Source organism: Amorphotheca resinae, assembly GCF_003019875.1.
Source record: "Amorphotheca resinae ATCC 22711 unplaced genomic scaffold M430scaffold_12, whole genome shotgun sequence".
Lineage (NCBI taxonomy): Eukaryota > Fungi > Ascomycota > Leotiomycetes > Helotiales > Amorphothecaceae > Amorphotheca > Amorphotheca resinae.
In genome coordinates this window covers 523,382-548,237 of record NW_020194482.1, presented here as the reverse complement: position 1 = coordinate 548,237, position 24,856 = coordinate 523,382, and the positions used below count along the sequence as shown (strand labels likewise).

The window sequence follows — 24,856 nt, the reverse complement described above, 5'->3', positions numbered from 1 at the left end:
CGACATAACATCACGATAATGAGCAACACAGACAGCGGACCGGAAGGGAAAGTCCCAATATTACTATTGAAGACCAAATCAGTCCCCAATGATACTTACGCAGAGCGCTTCTCCACGCTGAAAGATGGAATCCGCTTCGAGCCGAGTTTCATTCCCGTCCTGGAGCACACGCTCCAAGAGAAGGGGTTGAAGGTTATACGGAAGTTGCTACGAGGAGACAAGATTGGAAAACATGAACTCGCAACGCATGGTGGCATGGTTTTCACATCCCAACGATCCGTGGAGGCATTTGCGAAAGTGATGTCCGACATGGCCGAGATTGGAGACGGTACGCAAGATCACATTGACACTTTGAAGGCAGCACTATCTGATAATATCCCTGCAGGTGACGGTACTTGGCCACTTCTAGAAGAAATTCCTATATATGTCGTGGGGCCTGCTACTCTTAACGCTGTACGGTCGATTCCGCAACTGCCATCTCTCCAGGTCTTTGGCGCTGAGACGGGCAATGGGGAAGCATTGGCAGAGTACATCATGGAGCATTATTCGGAGTGGTATGGACACTTAAATGAGAGGCCTCCGTTACTATTCCCAGTTGGCGAGCAGAGGCGTGATACCATCCCCAGGCGTCTGATGGATCCAGGATTACCCTACGGCACACAGATACCGGTTGACGAGGTCGTGGTCTACAAGACCGGAGTTATGAAATCATTCGAGGAAGAATTCAAACTAAAGCTGCAGAAGACCGAGAACAGAACCTCCAGATGGGTCGTCGTGTTCTCGCCGACGGGCTGTGAAGCCATGCTACGTTCGTTGAACATGCTAGACCCAGACACAGGCAAAGCCAAGCCAGCGGACCAACTCAAGGGCGAAAGAAATACGTATATTGCCGCCATTGGACCTACCACCAGGGACCATCTGAGAAAGGACTTTGGCTTTGAGCCAGATGTCTGTGCTGAGAGGCCGAGCCCTGAAGGAGTGGAATCTGCTATTATGAAATATATAAGACAACATCGCTAGGACTGTTCAGCCACTGTTCGGCACGATAAAATGTTTAAGTAGATAATTGATTAGTATATGGAGTCTAGCACCTTGAATACAGATACCATTCGCTGACCAGCCGTCAAATTCCTAAAAAGAAGAAAGTGACTCTCAAAGTGTAGATAGCACCATTGATATACAAAAACCATCCTGATGATAATCAAATAATTCATAGTTGCATAGTGGGCATCTTCCCAAATCCTATCATTAGGTAAGGTAATCGATGATCCGGAGCAGAGCAATCAACAATCTCCATGAGAGGCCCTCAAACATAAGTTCCCACGAGAACACCTTTCTAGTTCTTAAGGGGAAACTCCCCCCTTTTTGTCAGTTAAGACGTAGTTATAAGTCATAGCAAGACATCTTGATGAATAAACACTGAAATGGAAGCCATTCACATTCATTAACTTACAAACTCATGATCTGAAAAGGAGGTCTATTTTCTATTTCCTTATACATATATATACATACCTTGTATATTGCGAGACCCCCCCCCCAACGCAAAGACTTCCCCTTTTTTCTATCAGAATCAAGAACCGCCCGCGTCTCAGTCTACAAAGGTAGTAGTATCTAGGTAGGTAGCTTTATACCTCATTAAATCATGATATTTTACCGTATCGAGGCTATAGAAACAGCACCCAAGCTAAGGTACATATCGCCATCACCTCTCCCAAACACCTCCATGATAAGTAACAGCCCGGTCTTGATACGTCTTCACGTATATAGAAGCTACGATTTTCGGCTTCACTCCTTCTATAGGTAGATACTGGAATTATTGTTGAGGCTTCTCCCGTTCATAGAATGAATGTCGGAATTGAAGACTCGTGATATTGTTGGAACGGCTGAATGAGAATCAGGTCCCGGCGTTCGCAACTAGGTGCCTATACTACCGGGAACCTGAGCTGCTGTAGCAACCTGGTTAAAGGAGCTATCGCCTCGGCAGGGAGATGGATATCATGGTGGTACTGGCACTGGCAGCTAGCCCGACTTTGATAGAACTTTGAATTTGATGTACAGAATCATATCCCTATGGAAAAGGGGTGCCCTAGACGCCTTTTTCTTCGCAAGCAATGCTAACAAGCGACCTGGGATATAAAGATGACACTCCAACACCATTAATGCATAGCAATGTACAGCATGTCCAGATATGTGCAAATACTGAGCAGACACGGCCGTTCATGATACAGAAGTCTCGAGGGCTTAGAAGTAAGGCAACTCTCCGGTTCCACCTCCCTGCTTGCCCCCTCCATTACCATTCTTCCCCTGAAGTTGTTGCTGGTATTGTTGATATTGTTCGAACTGCTGTTGGACCAGTTGTTGAGGTGTCTGATACTGCTTCTGCAATGGCGGGAAATCTTCGTATGCCACGGCAACATTGTAGTTTGGAGGTGCGGAATTGTAGGCAGGTTTCTCACCGACGTCGTCCAGTGATCGGTAGTTAAATCCCCCACCTCGTCCCCTACCCCTACCACCACCTCCATTGCCGCGTCCCCCACGATTCCCACGTTGTGAGCCGCTGCCTCGGTAATTACCCCTCCCGCCCCGCCCACCACCGTAGTTCTGTTGCTGGTTACCACCGCGGCCGCCTTGGCCTTGCCCATAGGCGTGTGAGCCGCTGGATTGCCTATTGTTGGAGCTCTCGTCATCTTGTGCGTGCTTACGCTTGAATGACTTGTTCGGGAAAAGACTTTCATACTCATTCTCTTGGGGATCCTCCTCTTCTATCCGAAGCAGGACTTTCTCGCCAACAGTAGTCTCAAAAACGAATTGCTTCTCTGGTGGGACGGGTTGCCAGTTCTGAATCTTACCTGCATCGATGGGCCGAGCACCTTTGCGAAGGGCGAGCACCACGATGGGAACTGGATTCTCGGTATAGTATTTCTTGGTTTCCGGGACGGGTCGCACCTGGGCAGCCCAGATCTTATTCTCAAAAACTGCCGTGCCCGTAACTTCCCAGGTTGTCTTGCTACCCATTCCACCCACCTTCTCCAAAATGCTATTTGGACAAGGACGGGGGGTGATAAGAACATTGTTGGCAAGAAACTTCATCTCCGTATCCGGCATGTTTGGTGGAAGCTGAGCTAGGGTAAGCAACTTCTGAGTGTCAGTGTTGTTGATTAAATATCCGGTATAGAAAACGGTCTTCTTGATCATTAGGCGTCTTCCGCTTTTGCCCTTGCTGATAGCGGCATTATGATCATTGATGATCCGCTGTACCTCCGCAGTTTCTTGAATAGGATCAAGCATCATCGCTCCGTCAGCCACTTGGATTACCTCAGCGGTGATAGGTCCACGAGTTGGTGTTCCTCCAACGCCATTTTGACGCTTGTTGTAGTCTGTGAAGAAAATTCTGAAATTTTTGACGTGGTTGACCCTGTCTTCATAGACTCGAATTTCCTCCGCCGCTTTGTACGTTTCCATCAAACTTTCTAAAAAGACCTGTTTGAAATTCATGGTACTCGTGAATCGTTGATTGTTCGGGCCTGCTGCCGGCTTCAGGGAAATCATATCAAACTCGAGTCCTTTACTACGGACCATTCTCTTGACCAGGTCCGCAAAGTTAGTTTCCGAACGTCCAGTCAGGAGGACAGTAAGAGCATCTTTTTGCTGCATGCTTAGTTGGATGAGTTCAACGATTCGTTCATTCCACCATCCTTCCCAGCCTCGAGCTTCTTCCTTCTCAATACCCTCTCCTGTCGCTGCAAGTATTCTCGCGTCGTGCCACCATCCGCCCGTTGCAAACGTATCTTGGGTCTGTAGAAAGCCAATCGATGGGCCGTTCCATAGCTTTGGATTGGGCAAGGGACTGTTGAAGACTGCGAGCCAGAGTTAGCAGGCGCAGAAGTCCTCAGTGGCAAGGTTCCTTACGAGTGTTATCGAAATCATAGACATGAAGTGCTTTGATTTTTTCAACGGCTGTATCCCGTCAGTTCATGATATCCAAAGATTATATTAATAGCCTTACGTGGGAGCTGCCTGTTTGCAACAGACCAGCGATTCAGCGCAGTCAATGTGTACTGGGTCGCTGAAGTACCATTCGGAAGGCCATTCTTCGAGTTTGCCATCATGGAACGGTACACAGCGCCCAAGACACCCGCCTTTCTCAATAATGAAGGCACCCTGTTGGAACGAGTGGAATTTTGGATGTTGTTGCGATGTTAGATGTTGTTGATCAGGAATTTATTTCCAGTCCTCCGCGACGAACCATGGCTTGGGAATTTCGCCAGCCTCGAGGTCGCCGCTGCGTCCTCGACAAAACCGCGCTATACCAAGGTGGGACTCTACAGCACAGGGCCGAGGTTCCTACAGACCTCTTTCTAACATCAATGTCTTCACTTCCAGCCATCCGCCTTGTAGCCTCGTCTACCAAGTCTGCTCGGGCACATGTCCATTTACAATGTCACGTCAAGCCAGGCGCGAGCAAGCAGCGCGAAGGAATAACTTCAGTCTCTGATACGGTGATCGAAGTCTGTGTGTCTGCACGAGCCCGTGAGGCAAGTTCACACGATGTGACATAATTCCACGGCTGACATCTTTGCAGGGCGAGGCTAACAAGGCTGTGAGGGAAGTATTCAGCAGTGTAAGGCTCGAGATTTTTCCTATTTGTAGGACCGAGACAAAAACGGTTACTCATACACAGCCCAGGTTCTGAATTGTCCGAAGTCTGATATCGAGGTCATTCGGGGCCTGAAGTCACGAGACAAGACGATAGCTATCTCTGGGATTGATATAAGAGAGGATGAACAAAGCTGCATCTCAAAGATCAGAGCCCAATTACAGACTGCGATTGATTGACAAGAGTGCTTGGATCTAAGATGCCTTAACTGGATGCTAGGTAGCGAGAGGCTTCCACCAAACGTACCATAATTGCTACACCCCTCAGGATTCGAAGGGAGACAGACATATTGGGGTTTATGGAATGGAGTGTTTAGCCATTGGACAACCTACACGATTCAGTTTCTTGCTGATATGATGTAAACGGCTCAGGCGAAGGGGTGTATTCCATTCATTCCGCCATTCATTCCGGTTCTATTTCTGTTACTTATTTCTTTCTCTTAATCGGATTCTGGTCGGTCATTCAATCCGTCTCTGGTCATGTCCGACCCGTTTGCCACCACTACACGAGATTTCGACGACTACTACTGTGTAGTATGTCCCGAGGCGTCTTCTGTATGCAGCAATTGGTGATGGATCGCCTATCAAACAAACTTTCTGCTAGAGGCAGAACGGAAGAACCAATGTGAACAAGGCAAGTAATCGTCCGGATGCCGCCTATGCCATAGGTAGGCTGCTCCGTATATCATTAGGACGTATCCTCAGCCGCCACAGCCCGCTAAGAGGAAAGGGAATGGTGGACTTCTATTTTCTGCTCTCGGTCTAGACCTCTCCCTCTGTGGCATCTAGACTTCTCGATTTCGAGGTACGGGGTAGCAGGGCACGATCTCCAGCCTTGACTTGATTCTTGAAAGAAGAGCGCATCGATCCCGGGCAGGGTCGGACAAGTGTGGGAGGGGGATACCTTGGGGCAAGATATTACACAAGGATATATCTGTAGGCCCCACCCTCGATGCCTTGGAAGTTGAAGCTACGGAGCACAGTTACAGTAGTAGGCTGAGTAGGTCCTCCCCCGTGTGGCGCTGAAAATTCCTAAAAGTCTCTAATAAAGGACTAAAAGCAAGGGCTCCACCGGTCACGATTTGGCTGCGTCATTGCAGGGCCCTTGGTCTCCAGGCTCCTTTGCAATGATTGCATCGACAGGGCACTATGGGCAGCGGGTTGAGCTGTATATATATTTCAGGAGACTCCAAGCGCGTCAATCCTGCCGACTGGAGCAGCGGCGCGGGTGGAGATGCCTTAATATCCTCGAAACAAGTGAAGTCACGGGAAATCGAATAAGCCGGGCGTTTTGGGACACGGCTGATGATTTGATAAACAGGCAGGACGATCCATGCCTGATGCAGGGCGAGTTGCCATACGGGCTGTTCGCTTGGATTACTTCAAACCTCGAAAGTCCAAGTCTCAGAGCGCGCCGGAGGGGTGGGTCTAGGGCCGGATATACGCAGACCCCTGCTGGCTGCGACGGGGCCCTCCCCCCGCGGCTCACCGCCCTCGTCTCCCGTGGCCCGAAACAGGCACGCTCTGCCGTGTGGCTGCCCCCTGCCGGGCCCCCATCCCATTCCCCATTCTGCCATTCTGCCGCGCGCGCTCTCTACGCGCACCCCCGCCGTGGCCGCAACAGCCGCTGCAGTGGCAAAGGCTGCTCGGCTTTCCCCTTCACCAGCGTCTCCTCCATCGTCCCCTGTCTTATTGGCCCACGCCCGGCCTCAACCTCCACATACTCCGTAGTCAAGGCCTGCCTCCCCACGGCTTTGCAATGTCACTCGCTCAGCTCTTCCTTGTCCCAAGCCGTGTGTTTCTTTCTTCCTTCTTGCTTTCCTCGCGCCATGTCTAGGTGCTTGCTCGTCGATGATCTACGTTGTGTTTGATGCCGTCGACGTACGATAGATTCCCTGATAGACGTCCGCACGCGCAGACGGCTGTCCTCCATCGGTTCGTGAGGCCCGCTCGCAAGGCTTGAACATCTCGATCGCGGCCTGACCCTTCACATCGCGAAAGCCCTTTCTCGTCCCTATCGTCCAACACCCCCCCCCCACCCCAGTGTCCTCGACGTGCGCCTTTCCTCGACCACCTCCTCCCGCCAGGCGACCGTTCCAACCCAGGAGGGCAGTAATTGGATATATCCCCGTTGGCTGGCAACTGTCGATAGCACATCATGGACAAAGGCGGGGATGCGGGAGGCCAAGCGGCCAATAATTCCAGCGACTTTGTGAGTTCCCCTCCACGTCGCCGAGACCTCTTGTCCGCATAGCTAACTCGCGCGCAGGTCCGCAAATTATACAAGTGAGCTGAGAACCTTCGAGCGGCAAAGGCGCCTTGATGGCTAACACACCTCGTCTATAGGATGTTGGAAGACCCGTCGTATGAATCCATCGTAAGATGGGGAGAGGGGGGAGAGAGCTTTGTTGTTCTGGAAGTATGCAATAGCCTCAGCACATCCTGCCCGCAATATAGTAACATCAGATGCAGAACGAGAAATTCACCAAGCTGATCCTCCCCAAACACTTCAAGCATAGCAATTTTGCTAGCTTCGTCCGACAGTTGAACAAGTATGACTTCCACAAGGTCAGACAGAACAACGAAGACAATACTCCATCTCCATATGGCCCTAATGTTAGTGCGCATCCGATCGCCATCCAGTGTATCGAGGGCTAACTTGCGATCAGGCATGGGAATTCAAGCATCCAGAGTTCCAGGCAAATAAGAAGGATTCCTTAGATAACATCAGGCGGAAAGCTCCAGCACCACGGAAGTCAGCCCAGAATTCGGAGGACCAATTCCCAGCTCAGCAAATGGACCTCGTCAACAGCCAGTTGATGGCTACACAGCAGCAATTACAACAGCTATCGGAAAGATACCAAGATCTTGCTCAAGGGCACATGGTCTTACTACAGCAGGTTGTTCAATTACAGAAGTTTATCAAGAATCACGATGGGGTCATGCATAGGGTTATCGGTTTCTTACACGGCGTCGACGCCCAGAGACGGAATAATCGAATAAGGGCGCCATTTGCTGCTAACGGGTCTGGGATGGGCGTAGGAGATCCTTTGTCGAATGATCCCGCCGATGACCATCCGGCATCTCCATTGCAGCAAGCATCGGAGCTGCTCGCTGAATTTTCCGCCGAGAGTTTACCAAACAAGGAGCTCGAACAGATGACCCATGACTACCACCTACGCCATGACTATTCGACTCCCCCGAATGATCAATGTGGTCCCACCATAGCATCCCACTCTGAGACGCCCAGCGCTCATATTGGTTATCAGGCTGGGAATGACCTTGATAATATGGTGTACCCCGTGGGGCACACGAATGGTATTGATCCGATCAACAGCGAACATATTCACAACATCCCCTATGCTTTACCTCCGAACGGAATGCTCCAAGTGGAACCTATGCCGGAAATGATCCCTGAGGGGAGTGCTTCGGCCAGCCGAAAGAAGGGCAACATTGATTCGGTGTGGGGAATGACCAAGCCTCGAATATTACTCGTTGAAGATGATAAGGTCTGCGCACGCATAGGATCTAAGTTTCTGCAAGCCTTTGAGTGCGGCGTGGAGACTGCTGTAAGTTCTAATAATTCCTGCTATGAAGATGTTGCTAATGACATGAAGCGTGATGGACTTGAAGCGGTGAACAAGATCAATAATGCTGCCAATCATTTTGATCTTATTCTTATGGATATCATTATGCCTCATCTTGATGGAGTCTCTGCCACCGTCTGTATACGAGAAATCCGGCCAAACATCCCAATTATTGCCATGACTTCCAATATTCGGGCTGATGATATCGACATGTATTTCCGATATGGTAAGGTCAACTTGGGACCTTTTTTCCCGCACGATCTTCTAACGGGTAGCAGGTATGAACGACGTCTTACCGAAACCATTTACCAAGGAGGGCATGTTGCGCTCCCTTGAGAAGCATCTCGCACAATTTAAGAAGACGGCGCAATTCCCAAATCCTGCGCAAATGGCACACCCCAGTGGATTCGTCACGTCGAGTCAATCCCACACCCCATTGGGCTTGAATATGACCCAACTATCCGCAGCCCAATCAATCAAAGATGAGACGTCTCCCGGAAAGTCACCAGCTCCGGCGACGACATGGCAGTCGCCCAACCAGCTACCGGGGCCATCACCCCTTGTCGGGAGCTCCCCGGCAAGTTATATGCAGCAACCTATGAGAGATACCGGTCCGTACGGAATAACGCGCGGCACACATGCTCACCCGCAACCGGTGTTTGCGGGTCAAAACCCGGCAGCTATGGCAGGGCCAAGAGGCCAACCACACCGAAGGCAAATGACCGAAATGGCTGGAACGAGTGGACCAGATGAACATCCGGAGAAACGACAGAGGATGTATCCGCCACCACCACCACCACCACCACCTCAAGGCAACTTCACCCAATGACATGCAAATCCTGAAGTTGTATGCTCCTTATCGACACCATATATGCGTGGGGTCTAGTTTTGTATATATTCTGCATGGCCCGCCATAAAGTCGGCCCCTTTCGGATGATCAATGATCAATGCTTGATGACTGTATTTGGATTTGGATTGGATTTGGATCGGAGATCCATATTGACCCATCGGCGCAGGTGGGCATTCAACTTGAAGTTCCTCGGCGGCGTCTGAGGCAGATGGCTGGGGGGCTACTTTGAGAACCGCGTGATATTGATCTATCGACTCTGGCGGTTCTGGCGCTCTTGGGAATAGAGCTAGCAGTCGAGTGCGTTGTAGATTGATTTAAATACCACATTACGACTTAAATTTCGAGGGGAGAGCAGTCCTCCATGATCCTCCCATGTAGTTCAATGACAGAGATTTGACAATGGCTACGTTCCCCCATAGGACCTTGATAAGCAGCCTTCAAATAGAACACTGGAGATTGAACGGAGCGGCAAGAGTCGAACGACGTTGTGATAAAGTAACGCAGATCTGGCACCCTGGACGTGTGTGCCGAGTTTTTGAAGTCCAGGCTCTCGTAGACCTCAGAACCGCCTGGAGCGGGCTGATATTCAGCCTTGCGCGGGAGCAATCCTAGCTCGTCAAGCCACACCCCGGAAAGAAACTTCATTCGCCCTGAGTCAATCCAACCTCAACGCACCTCCCGTCACCCAAGAAATCCAGACCTGATCCACCCCAAATTCCACGGGCTGGGCAGCGAACGCGCGACTTGAAATTGGCTCTGAAAAGGTGGATTTGAGGATTGAGGAGTGATCATGTCACACGCGCAGAAGTCTTCGAAGGGCGCTGGTGGGGGGAAGGCGGCTGCAAAGGGCAAGAAAGCTGCCGGTGGGGGAAAGAAGGTCGAGGATGAAAGAGAAGAGTCCTTGCAGGCAGTGGTATGATTTCCTAGCACTGCAGAGTTTATACGGCCAAAGCTGGGGAATTACTGACTCCTTGAAGCTGCTCGCGGATTCTTTTGAGACGAGATTCAACCCTTTTACGCTGGAGGCACCGAGAGTAAGTGCGCCGATTTATTACCTGGCATCGGTGGTTGCTGCGAGCTATGAGATTACTGGAGAGATGGTTAAGTAGCCTGGCTGATATGCTCTACAGTGTCTCCTCCCGTTAGCCAACACTCCCCTCATCGAATACACCCTCGAATTCCTCGCCATGTCCGGCGTGGCAGACGTATACATCTACTGTGGAGCGCACACCGCAGAAGTCGAACGCTACATCCAAGCCTCAAAATGGTATCCCCTCACCTCTCCCGCATCGCCTTTCAACAGCCTCGAAATAATCAAGACAACTGCCCGCTCAGTCGGAGATGCGCTACGGGATCTCGATGCCCGCGACCTGATCTCTGGAGACTTCCTTCTTGTTCACGGAGATCTCGTCTCGAACCTTCCTATTGATGCTGCGCTTGCTGCGCACCGAGCGAGGAGAATCGCAGACAAGAATGCTATAATGACTATGATTTTAAGATCTGGAGGGTTGGGTCCACACCGAACGAAATCACAGGGTATCACACCTGTTTTCGTGGTTGACCCCACCAAGAACCGATGTTTGCATTACGAGGAGATGCATCCATTACAGGCGAACAAATACGTCAATATTGACCCAGAGCTGATATCCACACATCCTGAGATGGAAATCCGGACGGACCTGATTGACTGCGGCATTGACATTTGCACTCCTGACGTGCTGGCTTTGTGGGCTGAATCTTTCGATTATGAAGTACCCCGGCGGCATTTCTTGCACGGCGTTCTAAAGGACTACGAGTTAAATGGCAAGACGATCCACACAGAGATTGTGGAAGACCATTATGCGGCTCGCGTTGCTAATCTTCAGTCGTACGAGGCCATCAGTAAAGATGTCCTAGGAAGATGGACGTATCCTCTTGTCCCAGACAGCAACCTCGTCGTCGGTCAAAGCTACAAGTTTGAGAGAGGGGGTCTATTTAAAGAGAATGGCGTGGCATTGGCAAGGACATGCAAGGCAGGAAAGAATACTGTTTTGGGAAAGGATACTAGTATCGGGGATGCTTCCGTGGTAACTAACAGTATCATCGGGAGGAGATGCCAGATCGGGAAGAACGTCACTATCAAGAATGCGTTTATCTGGGACGATGTAGTTGTTGCCGATGGATCAACGGTCGACAGAGCTATCATTGCCAGTGAGGCGGTAGTTGGCAGAAACTGTACGATTCAATCTGGAGCCTTGCTCTCATTTGGTGTGCGAATAGCAGATAATAAGGTGGTCAAGTCTGGTCTCCGAGTCACAAGAGCTAAGAGGAAACCGGAAGGGGCCGAAGGAGAGACCAAGGTAGTTCCCTCACAGACAGAAGTTGTGGGAGAAGGAGGCGAGGGCTACGAATTCCAAGACGATGAAGAATCCGACGACGAAGCCTCTGTTTTCCACACCAACCTCGTCTACTCTACCGCCCATCTCAACATCTCCAGCGAGTCCATCTCCACCTTCTCCTCAGAAATCAGCGCTGCGTCGATTGGAGAGCCCCGATCCCGCACCACCAGCTTCACAGGCTCAATCTCAGAGGACGGCGACCTAGAATCGTCGAACGAAACATTCCACCACGATGCCGTCGCCGGGCTCTACGACGCGCTCAAAGAGGGCGGCGACATCGACGCGGCGAAGCTCGAGTTCATGGGTCTCCGGCTGTCCAACAACGCCTCGGACCACCAGATCCGGCGCGCCATCGCGACCGCCTTCACCAAGCGCATCTCGCAGCTCGTCGAGAGCGAGAAGATGGAGGCGTCGAAAGCCGCCGCCCAAGCGCTCGGCCTCGCGGGCGCGGAGAAGTTCCTGAAAGAAGTGGCCATCGGCACGGATGGGAGCGAGGACGACCAGGTGGATTTCATCATCTGTCTGCAGAAGGATCTCGCGCACCGGGCGAGCGGGGCCGTGATCCTGGCCGCGATGAGCCAGAGACTGTACCAGATGGAGGTCCTGGAAGAAGAGGCGTACCTGAAGTGGTGGCAGGACGCGGAGGCGTTGGGCGAGCAGGAGGATAAGGAGATGAAGCGGGTCAGGGAGAAGACGAAGGTCTTTATTGATTGGCTTGAAGAAGCAGAGGCTGAGAGCAGTAGTGATGAGGATGAGGATAGTGATTAAGTATCTTAAGTATCTTTTTTGTTAATTAGGTACATTTGCCTTGTGCAGAGATATATATCGGCAAAGTGTAAAAGAAAACAAAAGCCTTTCACCGGATTTCAGAATCAAGGTATTAATCATACCGTAGGTACATACAGACGCTCAGAGATGAGTAGATAAGCAATGTAGAAGGTGAATGCCTCTCTGATTTGTATTCTATAACCCAAATCCCCATCATCAAAGGCGGTAGCTGTTGAAGAACACAAACCGCCCCATGCAATATGTTAAATCCATTCCGATGCCTAGGTAGAGTCTAACCTAGCCACTGCTCTCCCATCTCAACCTCTTTTCTTCTGTCTGCTGCATAAAAGCTACACTCACTCACTCCCCATGTTTTCCGACTCCACGCCCCCGCAACACTCTTAACAACGCTGCACTACAAAAACCACGCATTAACAACATCTACTGAGGAGCCGGAACCGGCTTGATCTCGTCCGCAGCAGCTTGGGCATCGACGGCCGCGCCCTCGCCAGCCTTCCCGCCTGCATCGGGAATCGTGCCGGGGTTGGTAGCCGTGTTATCAATGACGTTCTTCTGGTCATCAGCAGGCTCCTGGGCCCATTTTGGAGGTCGGGCCCAGGTAGGATCGGTCCAAGGACCCTCGTCGCTCAGGGCGCAGCCGCCGGGGCATTCGCAGGTGCCGCCGAAGATCTTGGGCAGGTTCTCCGCTGGGACCTGGCTCAGGAGGTCCTTCTGATATCCAGAACCGAGGACGTGGATCTTCTCCACGGTGATGGGGTCCAGCCAGCCCTTGACAACGTTGAACACGGTCGAGAATCCCCAGGGGGCGTTGATCAGGTACAGGCGGCCAAGGCGCTCGGGGTAGTAGTTTTGGGAGATGGCGGACGCTTGCTTGACGTATGAGTAGACGGAGGAGACCTTGCTGAGACCCACGCCCTTCAGGTCCATGATCGTGCAGCAGGTCTCGAGCAACGAGCCGGCCTTTCGTGAGCAGGCTGGGAGTCGGGGATCAGCCAGCTTCTCGTACTCGACAGCCAGGTTTTGCAGCATTCGCTCGGAGGTTGTAATCTTGTACATGGCGGCCAAGTCGATATTGCCCAGCTGCTCAATGTAGACTGGTCGGCCATCCTAATTTCTTATCAGCACTTGGACCCTGGAGCGGTGTGGAGGCATCCGCACTTTGTCTGTCTTGTGGTAGTATTGGGGATAGTATTGGAAGACCTGCTGCTTCTCGGTGTAGTCGAAATGTCGGACGAGATAGTCAAGGTTGAACTCTTTGCGCCACTTCTCGCAGTCCACAAACCTGTCTGTCTCAGCAAGTGCAAAGCTGGGGAGGGGGCGAGCCAACGTACATCTTCTCTGCAGCGGCCACATCGAACTTGCGGGCGCGTAGAAAGCGCAGCTAAAATACTAAGTCAGGCCTCAGACGGCGGAGGACAGGGCGACGCATGCATACCAGTGTCAGAGTATCGAGTCTCTCGGTGTAGCCGGCCTGCTCGAGCTTCGATCGCAACTGGAAAACCTGGGCATCCTGCTCTGGGGTCGTGTGTCCAGGGTGGCCACTTTGATTCCGTGGGGCAGTGGTTGGGAAGTCGTAGTGATCGTACTTGGGATCCAGGGCCATATGGGGGTTTTCTGCAGCCATTGTGAGAGGGAGAGCAGGAGTTGCCTAGGTCTTCGAGGAATTGCAATTCTGGTGTCGAAGGGAGCTCAGGAGGTAAGTAAGAATACGCTCGCTCAACCCCCAGGGCCTCTGAGGGGCAGAATGACGACCTACCTTAGTGTTTCTGGCTGGCAATTTAGCGAGCTCTTATTTCCTAGGGATTTCAGGACGTCAAGCCAGGGGTCCTCGAGAGGTCACTGCCACCGCCTGGAGGATCAGGATTATTCTACACTTGATATTATATATATATAGGTTATAAGACAAAAAGACCGCACAGCCTCTACTCAGTTTCTCACTTCGCACGGCGCATGTTTTTCTGGGTTAGGGTTGCGGTGTTGGTCCGTCTTGCGTAACGGCTTTTTAAGACAATCTTTCTTTTCTTTTATGCATTATGTCGACTCTTAGCCATTAGGGGGTCCATTCTTCCCTTTCTCTTCAAGCGCTTCCTGCTCCTGCTTCTCTTTCCGCTTCATAGTGACATCCCAGTTATACACTCGTGCCGTCGCTACTTCCATAGTCTAATTACTCGTCAGTCGGTCTGCGCTCTGGGTATCCCAGCCATCCTGCCGTTTCTTACCGTAATCTGCTCTCTCAAGAAATCATGATCTTCTTCGCAATTTGCCAAATTTTGTTTTGCTGCCGCTAGCTTCGAGGCAAGGAGCTCTTCGGCCTCATCAATCGGATATGACAACATGACGTTAGCCTGCAATTAACGTCAGCAACCTTTCCCCACCTGGCTTCAGAGCCTCCATATAACATAACATACCCCCAGCCATAGATAGACCTCTTCTGTAGGCGGTATATGTGCCTTGGCATATAATGTGTCGTTGAGCTCAAATGTGGCTTCTATTGGGTCGGAGCCAGGCTGCAGAACACTCGTCAACTGGGAAACCCTTGCGATGTTGGCATCCAACATACTTTTCTTGTCTTCAAGAATTGGACAGTCTCCAGAGTCTTTTGAATATCCGGCATCTTCTCTTTCAGACCTGCTGCCCGCCGTTGCATGTTTGCCTCCATAAACTGATATTTCCTAGCCACCCCATGAGCCCATCTTCATATGATCGAGTGGCAGAAACGTACGATATCATCTCTTGAAAACTCTTCAAAGTCGTCTCAACATCCGCCCGGGAGGAAACATAGTCTTCGACTTTGTCGACGAATGGCGCATATGGGATGCCTCGCGGATTGGTGGGGGCGACATCTTTCCTGTAGCGCTCGTTAGCTCTCCACGAATGATAGAGACTCTATAGAGTCATATGTGCAAAGCATAAGATACTTACTTGGACTCTTTGTCCGCCATGTTGAGTGCGGCAAGAAGCTTCCCCAGACCGTGAAGCAGTCGTGCCACAGTGTGATTAAATGTCAAAAATATCCAGAAACAGAGTTCCCCTATGAAGCGCTAGAGCTCGCTTCTTCCCGCCGCCTTGCCCAATTCTCTCAAGCCTCAAATGCACGGAGGACGACGGCATCCGGCTGGCGCGGCTGCTCAATACCTTCCGGCATTACTTACTGTTACTCTACATACCTATCCATCATCCATCACACAACATCAGGCATCAAAAGTGTGATTTCTTGATCTGCGTTACTGTGCGGCACCGTCGCGGGCGCCGCGGCTATGGAATCTGAATGGCTTCGAGACGGCCTCCGATTCGCACTCGAAGCATCAATATTTACAACCCCGGTCGATGATGGACCTGGTCCGCCACAGCAACGAGATCCTCGATTCCGGAAGTTGGTGGAAGGAGTCTTATATTCTAGACGATTGATCCTGACGTATCATATCGTTATTCTTGGGGTTATAACTATTGTTTCCGCAGTACATTGGACTCGGAAAGCAGCTCAAAGAAGGAGAGCACGAGTCCCGCGGCTACAACCTCTGGATGCCGACGGCGCATACGATGGCGACGCGGCCAAGACAACTTCCCCAAGTGTTACGGCAGTCAATCGGGATATTGAGGAAGCTTCCTCCTCTGGGAGCAGTACACTAGAAGGTGTAATGAGCCCTCAGGTAAAGGATGCGGACGAAGACACTCCTCTTCTACAACATGACACCACACTCCAAACGTCGCATCATCGCAGGTCGATTATTCGATACTTCAAGGCATTCTTGATGTACCAACCGCCACCGATCCCTCTCTTTAACAAGACATTACCGTCCAACGGAACGTCGATTGTCCTCTTGGCTTTCATTGCCCTCAACATATTTTACACTCTTTTCCACCTAAATCTCACGATACCTGAGTTATTCGTATTGGCCGATCGATGCGCTCTCGTCTTTGTGGCCAATCTCCCACTTTTATATATTATAGGTGCAAAAAACCAGCCGCTAAAGTTTTTAACAGGCTACTCCTACGAATTTTTGAACATATTCCACCGTCGGCTGGGCGAACTCCTATTCATGGAAGCTTCTCTTCATGGATTAGGCATGTTCGGTGTCTGGTACACGCTACTTGGCCCTGATGGAATCACAGTGGGAGAATTTCTTACAAATAGAGTTGTAATGCTTGGTCTTACAGCACTCACTGCGTACCAGATATTATACACAACGTCCCTGTCCAGCTTCCGTCAAAAGTGGTACGAGATATTCTTGGGCTTGCATGTAGCTCTACAGGCTGCTGGCTTGACTCTTGTGTTTTTTCACCACCGAGGAAGCAGGGTCTACGTTGGTATTGCTATGGCTATCTTTCTCATCGATCGATTAGTATACCGTATCGGTGTCAAGAGCACCACGGTTGAAGCAGTCGCCAGTGTCATGGAAGATGATGAAACTGTCAAGCTGTCCACTGAGATTCTCAAGTTGCCCAGCAGCAAATTCTCTCAGCTGGTCGGAAGATCCATCAGATATGGTTGGCAGGCCAGTGATCACGTCTTCCTAAGCGTGCCTTCTCTGGCCCGCAAACACATTATCCAAGCTCATCCGTTCACAATTGCCTCAGCTGCACCTACATTATCAACTGACCAAGCACAACTGGACCTCCTCATCAGAGCCCGAGACGGTTTTTCATTGGACCTCATTGAGCAGGCCCGCAACCAGGAGAGGCTCACAGTACGACTCGATGGCCCGTACGGCAGTTCTCACTCACGAACCATGTTGGAAGACTCCGAGCTCGCAATTCTCGTAGCCGGCGGCAGCGGCATTACCGTAGCATGGCCTTTCATACACCATCTCCTAGACATCACCCGGTCCAACGATACGGAAATTGCGCCAATCTCCGCACTACGTAGTCAGAAGATCGTCTTGATTTGGGTAGTCCATAAGAGCTCCCATATTTTATGGGTGGGCCGGGATGCACTGTCAGACGCGGAAAACAACGGCGTAGAGGTTATCACCCCCGAGGCGACGGAGGAGGTCGGACGGCCGGACCTGGATAGTATGATCGATGATTTAGTGAAAGACTACGGAAAAGGAAAGAAGATCGGGGTTGTGGCATGTGGACCAGATAGCATGTCACGCTCCGTCAGGAATGCCTGTTCGAAATTGGTGTGGCGTGGAAGAGATGTCAATGTAGCCATTGAGAAGTTTGGATGGTAGAACTGGGAGATGGGAATATGGTGACATACGGTCGGCGTTTAATATAGAGACTTAAATTGATTAAAATATTGTATTTTTGAGTAGATATAATGGTCATGCGGATCCTTGACCATTTACTTTTGGGGGAAGCGGGCTTCTCTTGGTTCGGTTGAAAGGGGGGGTTAGCGAGACCAAATGCGGAAGACACAAAGTGGTTCGAAGATCGATTGGAATTATTTACATAGTGAGTTCGAACTGTTTCCCACTGTGGATTGATATATATACTGTATTCTTGAGGGTTTGAAGATCCGACTTTATTCTTCACGGCAGCTTCGTGCGGCGTGAGCTCACCAAGCGGCACTGGTAGGAATCTTTAGCTGGTAATGTATTTCCTCCTTTTACTACTATAAAATCACATCTGCGGGGGTCGATAAACCTTTCTTTGGACTCAACTCTCGCATAATCCACTCATAAACAGCGAATTGCGCAGCGTTCACAATGAACGCCCTGACGCTGCAAATGGTCAGCCCTCTGAAGAACACACCCAAGCCTTCCTTCTTATAGGCATTCCTCGCGATCTCTATAGCACCAAGTCTCCTATGCTCCGTCCCATCTACCGAAACGCCCGTCCCAAGTAAAGGAGAACTGCTACCAGGCTGAAGAACCTGCGTCTGGACCCTAGTCTTGATGACATCTAAAGGGAAGACACTAACCCAGGTAGCAATGCCAGCCAAGCCCCCACAAAGCAAAACCTTGGCCGCTTCCTGGCCAGCTGAATCCATGCCCCGATCCTTCATTCTCGAGGCCAGGAAGCGCGAGCTGAGCTCGTAGGACCAGAAATAAAACCCATACCCAATACTATCCCTCAAAGCCGTGACCACGCCTCCAAAATACAAACCCCTGATACCCTCGGTCCGCAAGATCTCTTTCGCAATCGTCCAGCTGTTGGAAGCAGAGGCAGCCGAGGGCGAGACCTGGGTCCGGCATTTAACGATCTCAGTCGGGGTGCTCACGACCCAAGTTGCGAGCCCCCCAACAGCGCCCGCAATCCAGGTGGTCCAAAGACCAGCCTGAGCATCCGCGCCTCCCGTCTTCAGAAAGTCCGTACTGCGGTTATAGCTTACGAAAAGGATAGAGTTGAGAGCGCCAGATGAGAGAATCGGCGCGGCGGTCCCACGGACCAGGGCTCGAGCGCTGGAGAACCGGTAGGTTCCCGGGGCGGGAACACTGGGAGTGGTAGGACTCTTCGATGAGGCTCCGCCGGCTTGGAGACGCACTTTGATCACATCTAGAGGGTTGCCAATGAGCAGCCCGGCTATTCCACTGAAGTAGCCGGCCCAGAAATCGGCAGACATGTTGGAGGGAGCTGCAGTGCGGGCTTATCGCGCGATCATGGTCTTCTGCGCCGCTTCACAAGGCTAATGTCTGTTTTCAGAGCCTGGCAAAAGGTTCAATTGCTGCTTTGGGAATGAATCCGCATCCACGGGAAATGAGGGGGCCAGGATGGTCTCGTCTGATCTTTTGGAACTCGGCGCTCTGGGCTTGGAATCGAATGCAACCGCCCTGGCGAGTGCAGATAAGACGTCTTCTGGGGGAGGGGCGGGGCGGGGCGGGCGCTCGGCTATGGTCAACAGAGCAAATGCATGATCCTAAATGCATCCCTGTAAAGGACATCATCGATTCATCGCCTCGAGGAGCCTTCGCCAACGCCCTTGACCGACATTCACTTGAGTATCGTAGTGTCAACCCGTGACATTAGAATACTCTCACCATTCAGTCGCAGCACTTGAGGCTACGCCGTACGAGATGGACGAACATGGACTTTTCACCACAGTTTAGTGGCTCGTCGGGAAGTCGACAGCTCCAGAGTTCGCAAGTCAGTCCCTCGGGGATTGAATCAAGAGGAGATCCTAGCTAGGATACGAGAGGATGGGCCAGTTAGAAGGGGAACTCAAGGAGATGAGTCTAGAGGGCACGGCGTACTGTATTAATATCGCGGGGATCAGCCAGCCAGTCTGAGGTGGATAACAAGTGAGATATGTATACGGTTCTAGTACGGTTTAGAGGTTTGTTTCTGATCTGTATAGCTAAAATACGGTACGACTACCTAGCTAGAACCACTGTACCATCACGGGCCTTCACTGGTCAAAGGAGACACTCAAGACATCCAAGGATAAGAGAACGGTTGCTCCTCTCCTTATTAGCGTTGCTGGACTGGAGCAGGCGAACCGCCTGGTTGACACCGGGCTGGTCTGGAACTACCAGTTTCTTGACCGGAATCTCGACACCTCCCAACCCTCTGTCCCATGTGACCCCACGCCGCCTTTGCTTATCTACCTTAGGGCTGCTCAGGCCTGGTCAAGTCTGCTCAGGTCTACTCACCTATCTTACCAGAAATCGTCAACTTTTAACGAGGAGCCCGAAAAAGTATTACTATGAGGCACCTGTTGCTGTAAGTAGAGTTAGTCTTCGTCGCCTTTTGGCGTAATCAGCAAGTCTCCTCTAAGGTACAGAGCAAGGTCTTCAAACAGACTGCAGACAAGTATTCTATGGCAGAAATAACAGATCTATCCACCTCTGCAAGTCAACCATCGCTTTAGAGGCGTCGTCGTAGACTCCAGTCCAACAATTGCGTATAACGTCTCCGCCTGGGAGCTTCTCCAGAGGAGGAAAGTCTTGCCTCGCGAATCGTAGCCGAATTTCATCTTCGTCATCTACATCGAGCTCGGGAAAGGGCAGTTCATCGGTCAATATGAAGTAAAGGGCTGTGCCAAATGCGAATAGGTCAGTCTTACGGTCCTGGTAGTTTCGATTTGGACGTGGCATTGAGGACTTGACACTTTCAGCTGCTCCTCCGTCCAGGATGACGTTTCCGCTAGTGTGTAGATATCTGCCCTGGAAATCGCAAAGTTTGATAGATAGATCTGTATCGAGCAGGAGATTGCCGACGCTCACATCGCAATGAAGGATATTCTTTTCGTGAATATAAGCTAGACCCTCTGCAATTTGTTGTCCCCATTTCAACCTCTGAACCACTGTCGTGTAGGGAGCGTTGCTTCGAAGATAGCGCTCGATAGATCCGTTTGGTAGATACTCAAGCAAGAGGCCGTCCTCATGCTTCCCTTTGAGCTGAATTATCCTAGGATGCTTTCCCAATACTCGGAGGATCTGCTTTTCGACTTCTAAGCCTTTCACGGCTGCTGCTCTAACACTACTCCGAAATCTTTGCACTTCAGCCGGGTAATCTGTTCGCTCTTCTCGCGGCGCAACAGGAAACTTAAGGACGGTCGTCTCGTCGAAGGTAGCAACATAGTGATTCGCGCCGGCGGCGATAAAGGAGCGAACTCCCCTTGGGTACCAAGGCTGAAAATCGTAGAGGCTCATCGTTCCGCGCAGAGCACAGAACCGTTTGAAAGGAAAAAAGGGTTTCGTTCCGTGCGCTTCGTGGGAGCCAGGCAGCTAATCGAAGATCAACGGCCGAGGAACCAAGAAAGAAAGAAAGAATTGTCTATAAGACAAGTCCTCAGAGGTGGAGCTTGGCTGCCTATATTGGTCACGTGAGGACGTTCAGGGAAGGCGACGTTCAGTCGCGTCGCGTCCTGGAGTGTTGACATGCATCGCACCCTTCCTCGCGCAACGCCTCAACCATTACACTCGCGGGATTGATCCAAACTGCTCCTGAGCAGCACGGGAACCATGATTTGATACATTCAAGGTTGATCTGCAACCATGATGATTACTCCGCCTGACGAAGCTTCCACGACCACGCCCAACGCCGGAAAGAAGCGGCTTGGGTGTCTTGGAGGCACACCTCAGACGGCCGACCGGCTGAAGAAGCCTTTCAAGATAACTTTGAGCGATGACAAGGAGAACACACCGATACTGAGGACACCCTCTTCACAGCGGCCTCACCCATCGCAACGTCTTTACGGCGGCACACCTCAATCAGTCGATCGACTAGTCAAGCCTTTCAAGTGTCCCGGCTCAGCAACAGTTACTCGAACTTCAGATAAACCTGCTCGAAAGCGGCGGAAGGTTGATTATGGAGGAGCCGATGGGGATAAAGATGATGGAGACAAGCCATGGACGAACGAGGAGCGACTGGCGCTTGCGAACAGAGATGTTAACAAATTCCCTGTTTATCAAGTCAAGGACAAGGAAACCACGTTTCGAAAGCGATTCGCCGTACCGTTGATCAACAAGGATTCCGCATCGTACAACCCAAATCGACCCCCACCAACGTTGGGCTTGAGACAAGGAGCAGTTTTCGTGGCGAAGCCATTACATGATCCCAGTGGAGAGTTTGCGATTGTTCTTTACGATCCTACTGTAGACGAGAAACCGAGGACCATTGAAGAGGCAAGGAAAGATGACGAACCTCCGAAGATTGATGCTCCGCTTGTGCATAAAACTCTAGCGGAAATTCTAGGAATCAAGAAGGTAGTGGAGGGAGAACGACCGAAAGTTCCGGTCGTTATTGATCCTCGACTTGCAAAGGTCCTCAGACCGCATCAGATTGAGGGTGTCAAATTCATGTATAGATGCGTCACTGGAATGATCGAGGAGAAGGCCAATGGCTGTATCATGGCCGACGAGATGGGTCTAGGGAAGACCCTTCAATGCATTACTCTTATGTGGACACTCTTGAAACAATCTCCGGAGGCTGGAAAACCTACAATCCAGAAGGCTATCATTGCCTGCCCTTCCAGTTTGGTCAGGAATTGGGCAAATGAATTGGTGAAATGGCTTGGACCTGATGCTATCCAGCCTTTCGCCATTGATGGCAAGGCTAGTAAGGAAGAACTTACCCAGCAACTCCGTCAATGGGCAATCGCTAGTGGGCGAGCTGTCACGCGACCTGTCATCATTGTCTCCTACGAAACTCTACGGCTGAATGTCGAGGAGCTTAAGAATACCCAAATTGGGCTTATGTTGTGTGATGAAGGTCATCGACTGAAGAACGGTGACAGTCAAACCTTCACTGCACTAAACAGTCTCAACGTCTCGAGGAGAGTAATTCTGTCTGGAACACCAATCCAGAACGATTTATCCGAGTACTTCTCCCTTATAAGCTTTGCCAACCCAGGCCTCCTTGGAACGCGACTGGAATTCCGCAAAAGGTTTGAATTGCCAATTCTGAAGGGTCGAGACGCCGCTGGGAGCGACAAGGATCGGGAGAGAGGAGACCAATGTCTCCAAGAGCTCCTGGAGATTGTCAACAAATTCATCATTAGACGGACCAACGACATTCTGTCTAAGTACTTGCCGGTCAAGTACGAACATGTCGTATTTTGTAATCTCGCTCCCTTTCAGCTCGACCTCTATAACTACTTTATTACTAGTCCTGATATCAAAGCCTTACTACGAGGCAAAGGTAGTCAACCCCTCAAAGCGATTGGCATGCTCAAAAAGCTTTGCAACCATCCAGATTTACTTAATCTTCCTGACGACTTGCCTGGATGTGAGAAACTCTGGCCAGACGACTACGTTCCGAAGGAAGCTCGAGGTAGAGACCGGGATATCAGGCCCTGGTATTCGGGAAAGATGCGAGTTCTTGATAGAATGCTTGCGCGGATCCGTCAAGACACGAATGACAAGATCGTTCTAATCAGCAATTATACCCAGACCCTCGATATGTTCGATAAGCTCTGTCGACACCGGGGCTACGGCTCTCTGCGACTTGACGGCACAATGAACGTCACGAAACGCCAGAAGCTTGTTGACAAGTTCAACGACCCCAATGGCGAAGAGTTCATATTCCTCCTCAGTAGTAAAGCTGGTGGATGTGGTCTGAACCTCATTGGTGCTAATAGATTGGTACTATTTGACCCAGACTGGAACCCCGCAGCAGATCAACAAGCTCTCGCAAGAGTATGGCGAGACGGGCAAAAGAAGGATTGTTTCGTGTACCGCTTTATTGCCACCGGCACCATCGAGGAAAAGATCTTCCAACGACAATCACACAAGCAATCTCTCTCCTCATGCGTGGTGGATTCGGCAGAAGACGTTGAGCGCCATTTTACACTCGATAGTTTACGGGAATTATTTCAGTTCCATGGTAATACGACGAGTGACACGCATGACACTTTCAAGTGTAAGCGCTGCAAACCGGATGGGAAGCAATTTATCAAGGCACCCGCGATGATGTACGGCGATACTAGCACTTGGAATCACTTTGTCAACGAGGGGTTGAAACCCATACAAGACTTGTTGTTGAGACAAGAATGTGGCGAGCAAGAAGTGTCGGCCGTATTCCAGTATATATCTCATTAGGCAAGTCTCGCACTTCTGGATGCACACGAATGGCTGAAGCATATCGTGCTTTAGAGGCAGATTGGCGTCGGAGATGAGGAATATTCTTAAGATGGAAGTGTTGGAAAGAAGAACTTGGTAGTATATACTACGCAATCTTATACCGAGTCAAGTCCATGCTGAGTTTGGAAGAACAACCCACGTGGCTCCCATGATGATGTTCTAGAACTGGCCCAGCCCCTTACACCACTTCCGGAACTTGCATAACAGCAAAGAACCCGGTTCTTATTACTTGATTGCGGGGGTTGGGATAATGGCGTAGATTAGATTTTAAACATCTCTTCCGTTTTGTGTATGTCAGCTATCGAGTAGGTATGATACAGTGCTCAGGGGCTACCTTACATAGTCTTTACGGATCATCCCCGCCTTCTATGCGGTATCACTCTGTGCTAGGGAGACTGAAAGCCATTGAGATTACTAGTCCATGAACGATTAGATAGTTGAATTAGACAAGATCCTCAAATAAAAGCATCGTTATAATCAACGAAACCCCCCTACCAAAGTAGATACGAAAAAAAAGAACATCTGCATTTCTATATTTCACAACCTCTTCTTGGTTCAGCCTCCTTAGCATTAGTTGGTTTCCAACTTTCGTCAGAGGAACTGAACATGAATACATAATGTATAATAGGTGTATTAGAGAGCTAGTTTAATATACAATACTGTAATCCTACATCGAGAGAAGATATCGGTAAGCCAAGGAAAGAAAACGCAGCTTCTAGAGTACAACAACAAGCACGGGGCAAATCCGAGGCTCTCAACTCAACAAAACCACCATCCTCATTGATGCCGCCATTCATCACAGAATACGCACAGAATAGCAGAAACGCGGGTACAGCTGCAGTTCACGCAAATGGCTGCATCGAGGAGATTGATGCTTATTATGGGGAATAACTCGAAAATAGGGGGTTCCGGAACTTCCTCTACCTTGCTGGAGACAGGCGTGGGATTTGCACTTCTTTTTAGGTTGGGGGGTATGGGATTAGAGGGACTGTGCGGTCGAGAAGGAGATTGAGAGGACAGTGAGGGAGAGGAGGGGGGTGAGGGTAGAGGATTTCATGATGAGGGGATGGAATAAGGTATTTGAGGAAATTGGGGCAAAAATAAAAGGGGGGGGGGGGGGGGGGGGGT

The 24,856-nt window shown here is 50.6% G+C and overlaps 12 protein-coding genes across 12 annotated transcripts; 7 read left to right on the top strand and 5 right to left on the bottom strand.

Moving 5' to 3' along the window:
• Positions 1-18: 18 nt before the first annotated feature.
• M430DRAFT_109100 (hypothetical protein) lies at positions 19-1,020 on the top strand (the record flags this gene model as incomplete). Its single annotated transcript, XM_024861253.1, has 2 exons — positions 19-328; positions 386-1,020. The coding sequence occupies 2 exons, from the start codon at positions 19-21 to the stop codon at positions 1,018-1,020; spliced, it is 945 nt and encodes a 314-aa protein (XP_024717406.1).
• Positions 1,021-1,978: 958 nt separating this feature from the next.
• On the bottom strand, positions 1,979-4,231 carry M430DRAFT_146708 (hypothetical protein). The gene is made up of 3 exons (XM_024863023.1): positions 4,007-4,231; positions 3,910-3,957; positions 1,979-3,857 (listed from the first exon to the last, which is right to left on the bottom strand). Exons 1-3 carry the CDS (start codon positions 4,107-4,109, stop codon positions 2,242-2,244), a joined length of 1,767 nt encoding a protein of 588 aa, XP_024717405.1. The 5' UTR covers positions 4,110-4,231; the 3' UTR covers positions 1,979-2,241.
• A 150-nt stretch (positions 4,232-4,381) lies between these two features.
• On the top strand, positions 4,382-5,239 carry M430DRAFT_128011 (hypothetical protein; the record flags this gene model as incomplete). Its single annotated transcript, XM_024862049.1, has 3 exons — positions 4,382-4,535; positions 4,583-4,621; positions 4,687-5,239. Coding segments are annotated over 3 exons (343 nt in total), but the record flags the coding sequence as incomplete, so codon positions are not given.
• Positions 5,240-6,342: 1,103 nt separating this feature from the next.
• Positions 6,343-9,559, top strand: M430DRAFT_69544 (hypothetical protein). Its single transcript, XM_024869437.1, has 7 exons — positions 6,343-6,868; positions 6,926-6,942; positions 7,003-7,075; positions 7,129-7,272; positions 7,326-8,225; positions 8,274-8,469; positions 8,522-9,559. Exons 1-7 carry the CDS (start codon positions 6,815-6,817, stop codon positions 9,070-9,072), a joined length of 1,935 nt encoding a protein of 644 aa, XP_024717403.1. The 5' UTR covers positions 6,343-6,814; the 3' UTR covers positions 9,073-9,559.
• Positions 9,560-9,754: 195 nt separating this feature from the next.
• Positions 9,755-12,376, top strand: M430DRAFT_128003 (hypothetical protein). Its single transcript, XM_024862048.1, has 3 exons — positions 9,755-10,006; positions 10,071-10,127; positions 10,224-12,376. The coding sequence occupies exons 1-3, from the start codon at positions 9,884-9,886 to the stop codon at positions 12,237-12,239; spliced, it is 2,196 nt and encodes a 731-aa protein (XP_024717402.1). The 5' UTR covers positions 9,755-9,883; the 3' UTR covers positions 12,240-12,376.
• A 275-nt stretch (positions 12,377-12,651) lies between these two features.
• Positions 12,652-14,130, bottom strand: M430DRAFT_128002 (hypothetical protein). The gene is made up of 5 exons (XM_024862047.1): positions 14,017-14,130; positions 13,696-13,950; positions 13,592-13,641; positions 13,419-13,542; positions 12,652-13,367 (listed from the first exon to the last, which is right to left on the bottom strand). The coding sequence occupies exons 2-5, from the start codon at positions 13,882-13,884 to the stop codon at positions 12,681-12,683; spliced, it is 1,050 nt and encodes a 349-aa protein (XP_024717401.1). The 5' UTR covers positions 13,885-13,950; positions 14,017-14,130; the 3' UTR covers positions 12,652-12,680.
• A 63-nt stretch (positions 14,131-14,193) lies between these two features.
• On the bottom strand, positions 14,194-15,246 carry M430DRAFT_37181 (hypothetical protein). Its single transcript, XM_024867075.1, has 6 exons — positions 15,183-15,246; positions 14,983-15,108; positions 14,821-14,932; positions 14,669-14,767; positions 14,480-14,605; positions 14,194-14,420 (listed from the first exon to the last, which is right to left on the bottom strand). The coding sequence occupies exons 1-6, from the start codon at positions 15,200-15,202 to the stop codon at positions 14,304-14,306; spliced, it is 600 nt and encodes a 199-aa protein (XP_024717400.1). The 5' UTR covers positions 15,203-15,246; the 3' UTR covers positions 14,194-14,303.
• A 192-nt stretch (positions 15,247-15,438) lies between these two features.
• On the top strand, positions 15,439-17,717 carry M430DRAFT_37180 (hypothetical protein). Its single transcript, XM_024867074.1, has one exon. The coding sequence runs from the start codon at positions 15,518-15,520 to the stop codon at positions 17,432-17,434; it is 1,917 nt and encodes a 638-aa protein (XP_024717399.1). The 5' UTR covers positions 15,439-15,517; the 3' UTR covers positions 17,435-17,717.
• On the bottom strand, positions 17,628-18,963 carry M430DRAFT_37179 (hypothetical protein). The gene has a single exon (XM_024867073.1). The coding sequence runs from the start codon at positions 18,766-18,768 to the stop codon at positions 17,818-17,820; it is 951 nt and encodes a 316-aa protein (XP_024717398.1). The 5' UTR covers positions 18,769-18,963; the 3' UTR covers positions 17,628-17,817.
• Positions 18,964-19,272: 309 nt separating this feature from the next.
• Positions 19,273-19,931, top strand: M430DRAFT_182910 (hypothetical protein). The gene has a single exon (XM_024863836.1). The coding sequence runs from the start codon at positions 19,452-19,454 to the stop codon at positions 19,899-19,901; it is 450 nt and encodes a 149-aa protein (XP_024717397.1). The 5' UTR covers positions 19,273-19,451; the 3' UTR covers positions 19,902-19,931.
• Positions 19,932-19,960: 29 nt separating this feature from the next.
• M430DRAFT_109133 (hypothetical protein) lies at positions 19,961-20,797 on the bottom strand (the record flags this gene model as incomplete). Its single annotated transcript, XM_024861256.1, has 1 exon — positions 19,961-20,797. One exon carries the CDS (start codon positions 20,795-20,797, stop codon positions 19,961-19,963), a length of 837 nt encoding a protein of 278 aa, XP_024717396.1.
• A 263-nt stretch (positions 20,798-21,060) lies between these two features.
• Positions 21,061-24,186, top strand: M430DRAFT_45212 (hypothetical protein). Its single transcript, XM_024867753.1, has one exon. The coding sequence runs from the start codon at positions 21,143-21,145 to the stop codon at positions 23,684-23,686; it is 2,544 nt and encodes an 847-aa protein (XP_024717395.1). The 5' UTR covers positions 21,061-21,142; the 3' UTR covers positions 23,687-24,186.
• The last annotated feature ends 670 nt before the right edge of the window (positions 24,187-24,856 follow it).

Coding starts and splice junctions, on each gene's coding strand:
- M430DRAFT_146708 (XM_024863023.1), bottom strand. CDS start 4,109: ATGATGGCAAACTCGAAGAATGGCCTTCCGAATGGTACTTCAGCGACC. Junction 3,958..4,006: donor TGCAAACAGGCAGCTCCCAC/GTAAGGCTATTA, acceptor GACGGGATACAG/CCGTTGAAAAAATCAAAGCA. Junction 3,858..3,909: donor CTATGATTTCGATAACACTC/GTAAGGAACCTT, acceptor TCTGGCTCGCAG/TCTTCAACAGTCCCTTGCCC.
- M430DRAFT_69544 (XM_024869437.1), top strand. CDS start 6,815: ATGGACAAAGGCGGGGATGCGGGAGGCCAAGCGGCCAATAATTCCAGC. Junction 7,076..7,128: donor AGAGCTTTGTTGTTCTGGAA/GTATGCAATAGC, acceptor CATCAGATGCAG/AACGAGAAATTCACCAAGCT. Junction 7,273..7,325: donor CATCTCCATATGGCCCTAAT/GTTAGTGCGCAT, acceptor ACTTGCGATCAG/GCATGGGAATTCAAGCATCC.
- M430DRAFT_128003 (XM_024862048.1), top strand. CDS start 9,884: ATGTCACACGCGCAGAAGTCTTCGAAGGGCGCTGGTGGGGGGAAGGCG. Junction 10,007..10,070: donor AAGAGTCCTTGCAGGCAGTG/GTATGATTTCCT, acceptor GACTCCTTGAAG/CTGCTCGCGGATTCTTTTGA. Junction 10,128..10,223: donor TTACGCTGGAGGCACCGAGA/GTAAGTGCGCCG, acceptor TATGCTCTACAG/TGTCTCCTCCCGTTAGCCAA.
- M430DRAFT_128002 (XM_024862047.1), bottom strand. CDS start 13,884: ATGGCTGCAGAAAACCCCCATATGGCCCTGGATCCCAAGTACGATCAC. Junction 13,642..13,695: donor GACTCGATACTCTGACACTG/GTATGCATGCGT, acceptor TTAGTATTTTAG/CTGCGCTTTCTACGCGCCCG. Junction 13,543..13,591: donor GTGGCCGCTGCAGAGAAGAT/GTACGTTGGCTC, acceptor TGAGACAGACAG/GTTTGTGGACTGCGAGAAGT.
- M430DRAFT_37181 (XM_024867075.1), bottom strand. CDS start 15,202: ATGGCGGACAAAGAGTCCAA. Junction 15,109..15,182: donor ATGGCGGACAAAGAGTCCAA/GTAAGTATCTTA, acceptor CGAGCGCTACAG/GAAAGATGTCGCCCCCACCA. Junction 14,933..14,982: donor AGTTTTCAAGAGATGATATC/GTACGTTTCTGC, acceptor TGGGGTGGCTAG/GAAATATCAGTTTATGGAGG.
- M430DRAFT_37180 (XM_024867074.1), top strand. CDS start 15,518: ATGGAATCTGAATGGCTTCGAGACGGCCTCCGATTCGCACTCGAAGCA.
- M430DRAFT_37179 (XM_024867073.1), bottom strand. CDS start 18,768: ATGTCTGCCGATTTCTGGGCCGGCTACTTCAGTGGAATAGCCGGGCTG.
- M430DRAFT_182910 (XM_024863836.1), top strand. CDS start 19,452: ATGTATACGGTTCTAGTACGGTTTAGAGGTTTGTTTCTGATCTGTATA.
- M430DRAFT_45212 (XM_024867753.1), top strand. CDS start 21,143: ATGATGATTACTCCGCCTGACGAAGCTTCCACGACCACGCCCAACGCC.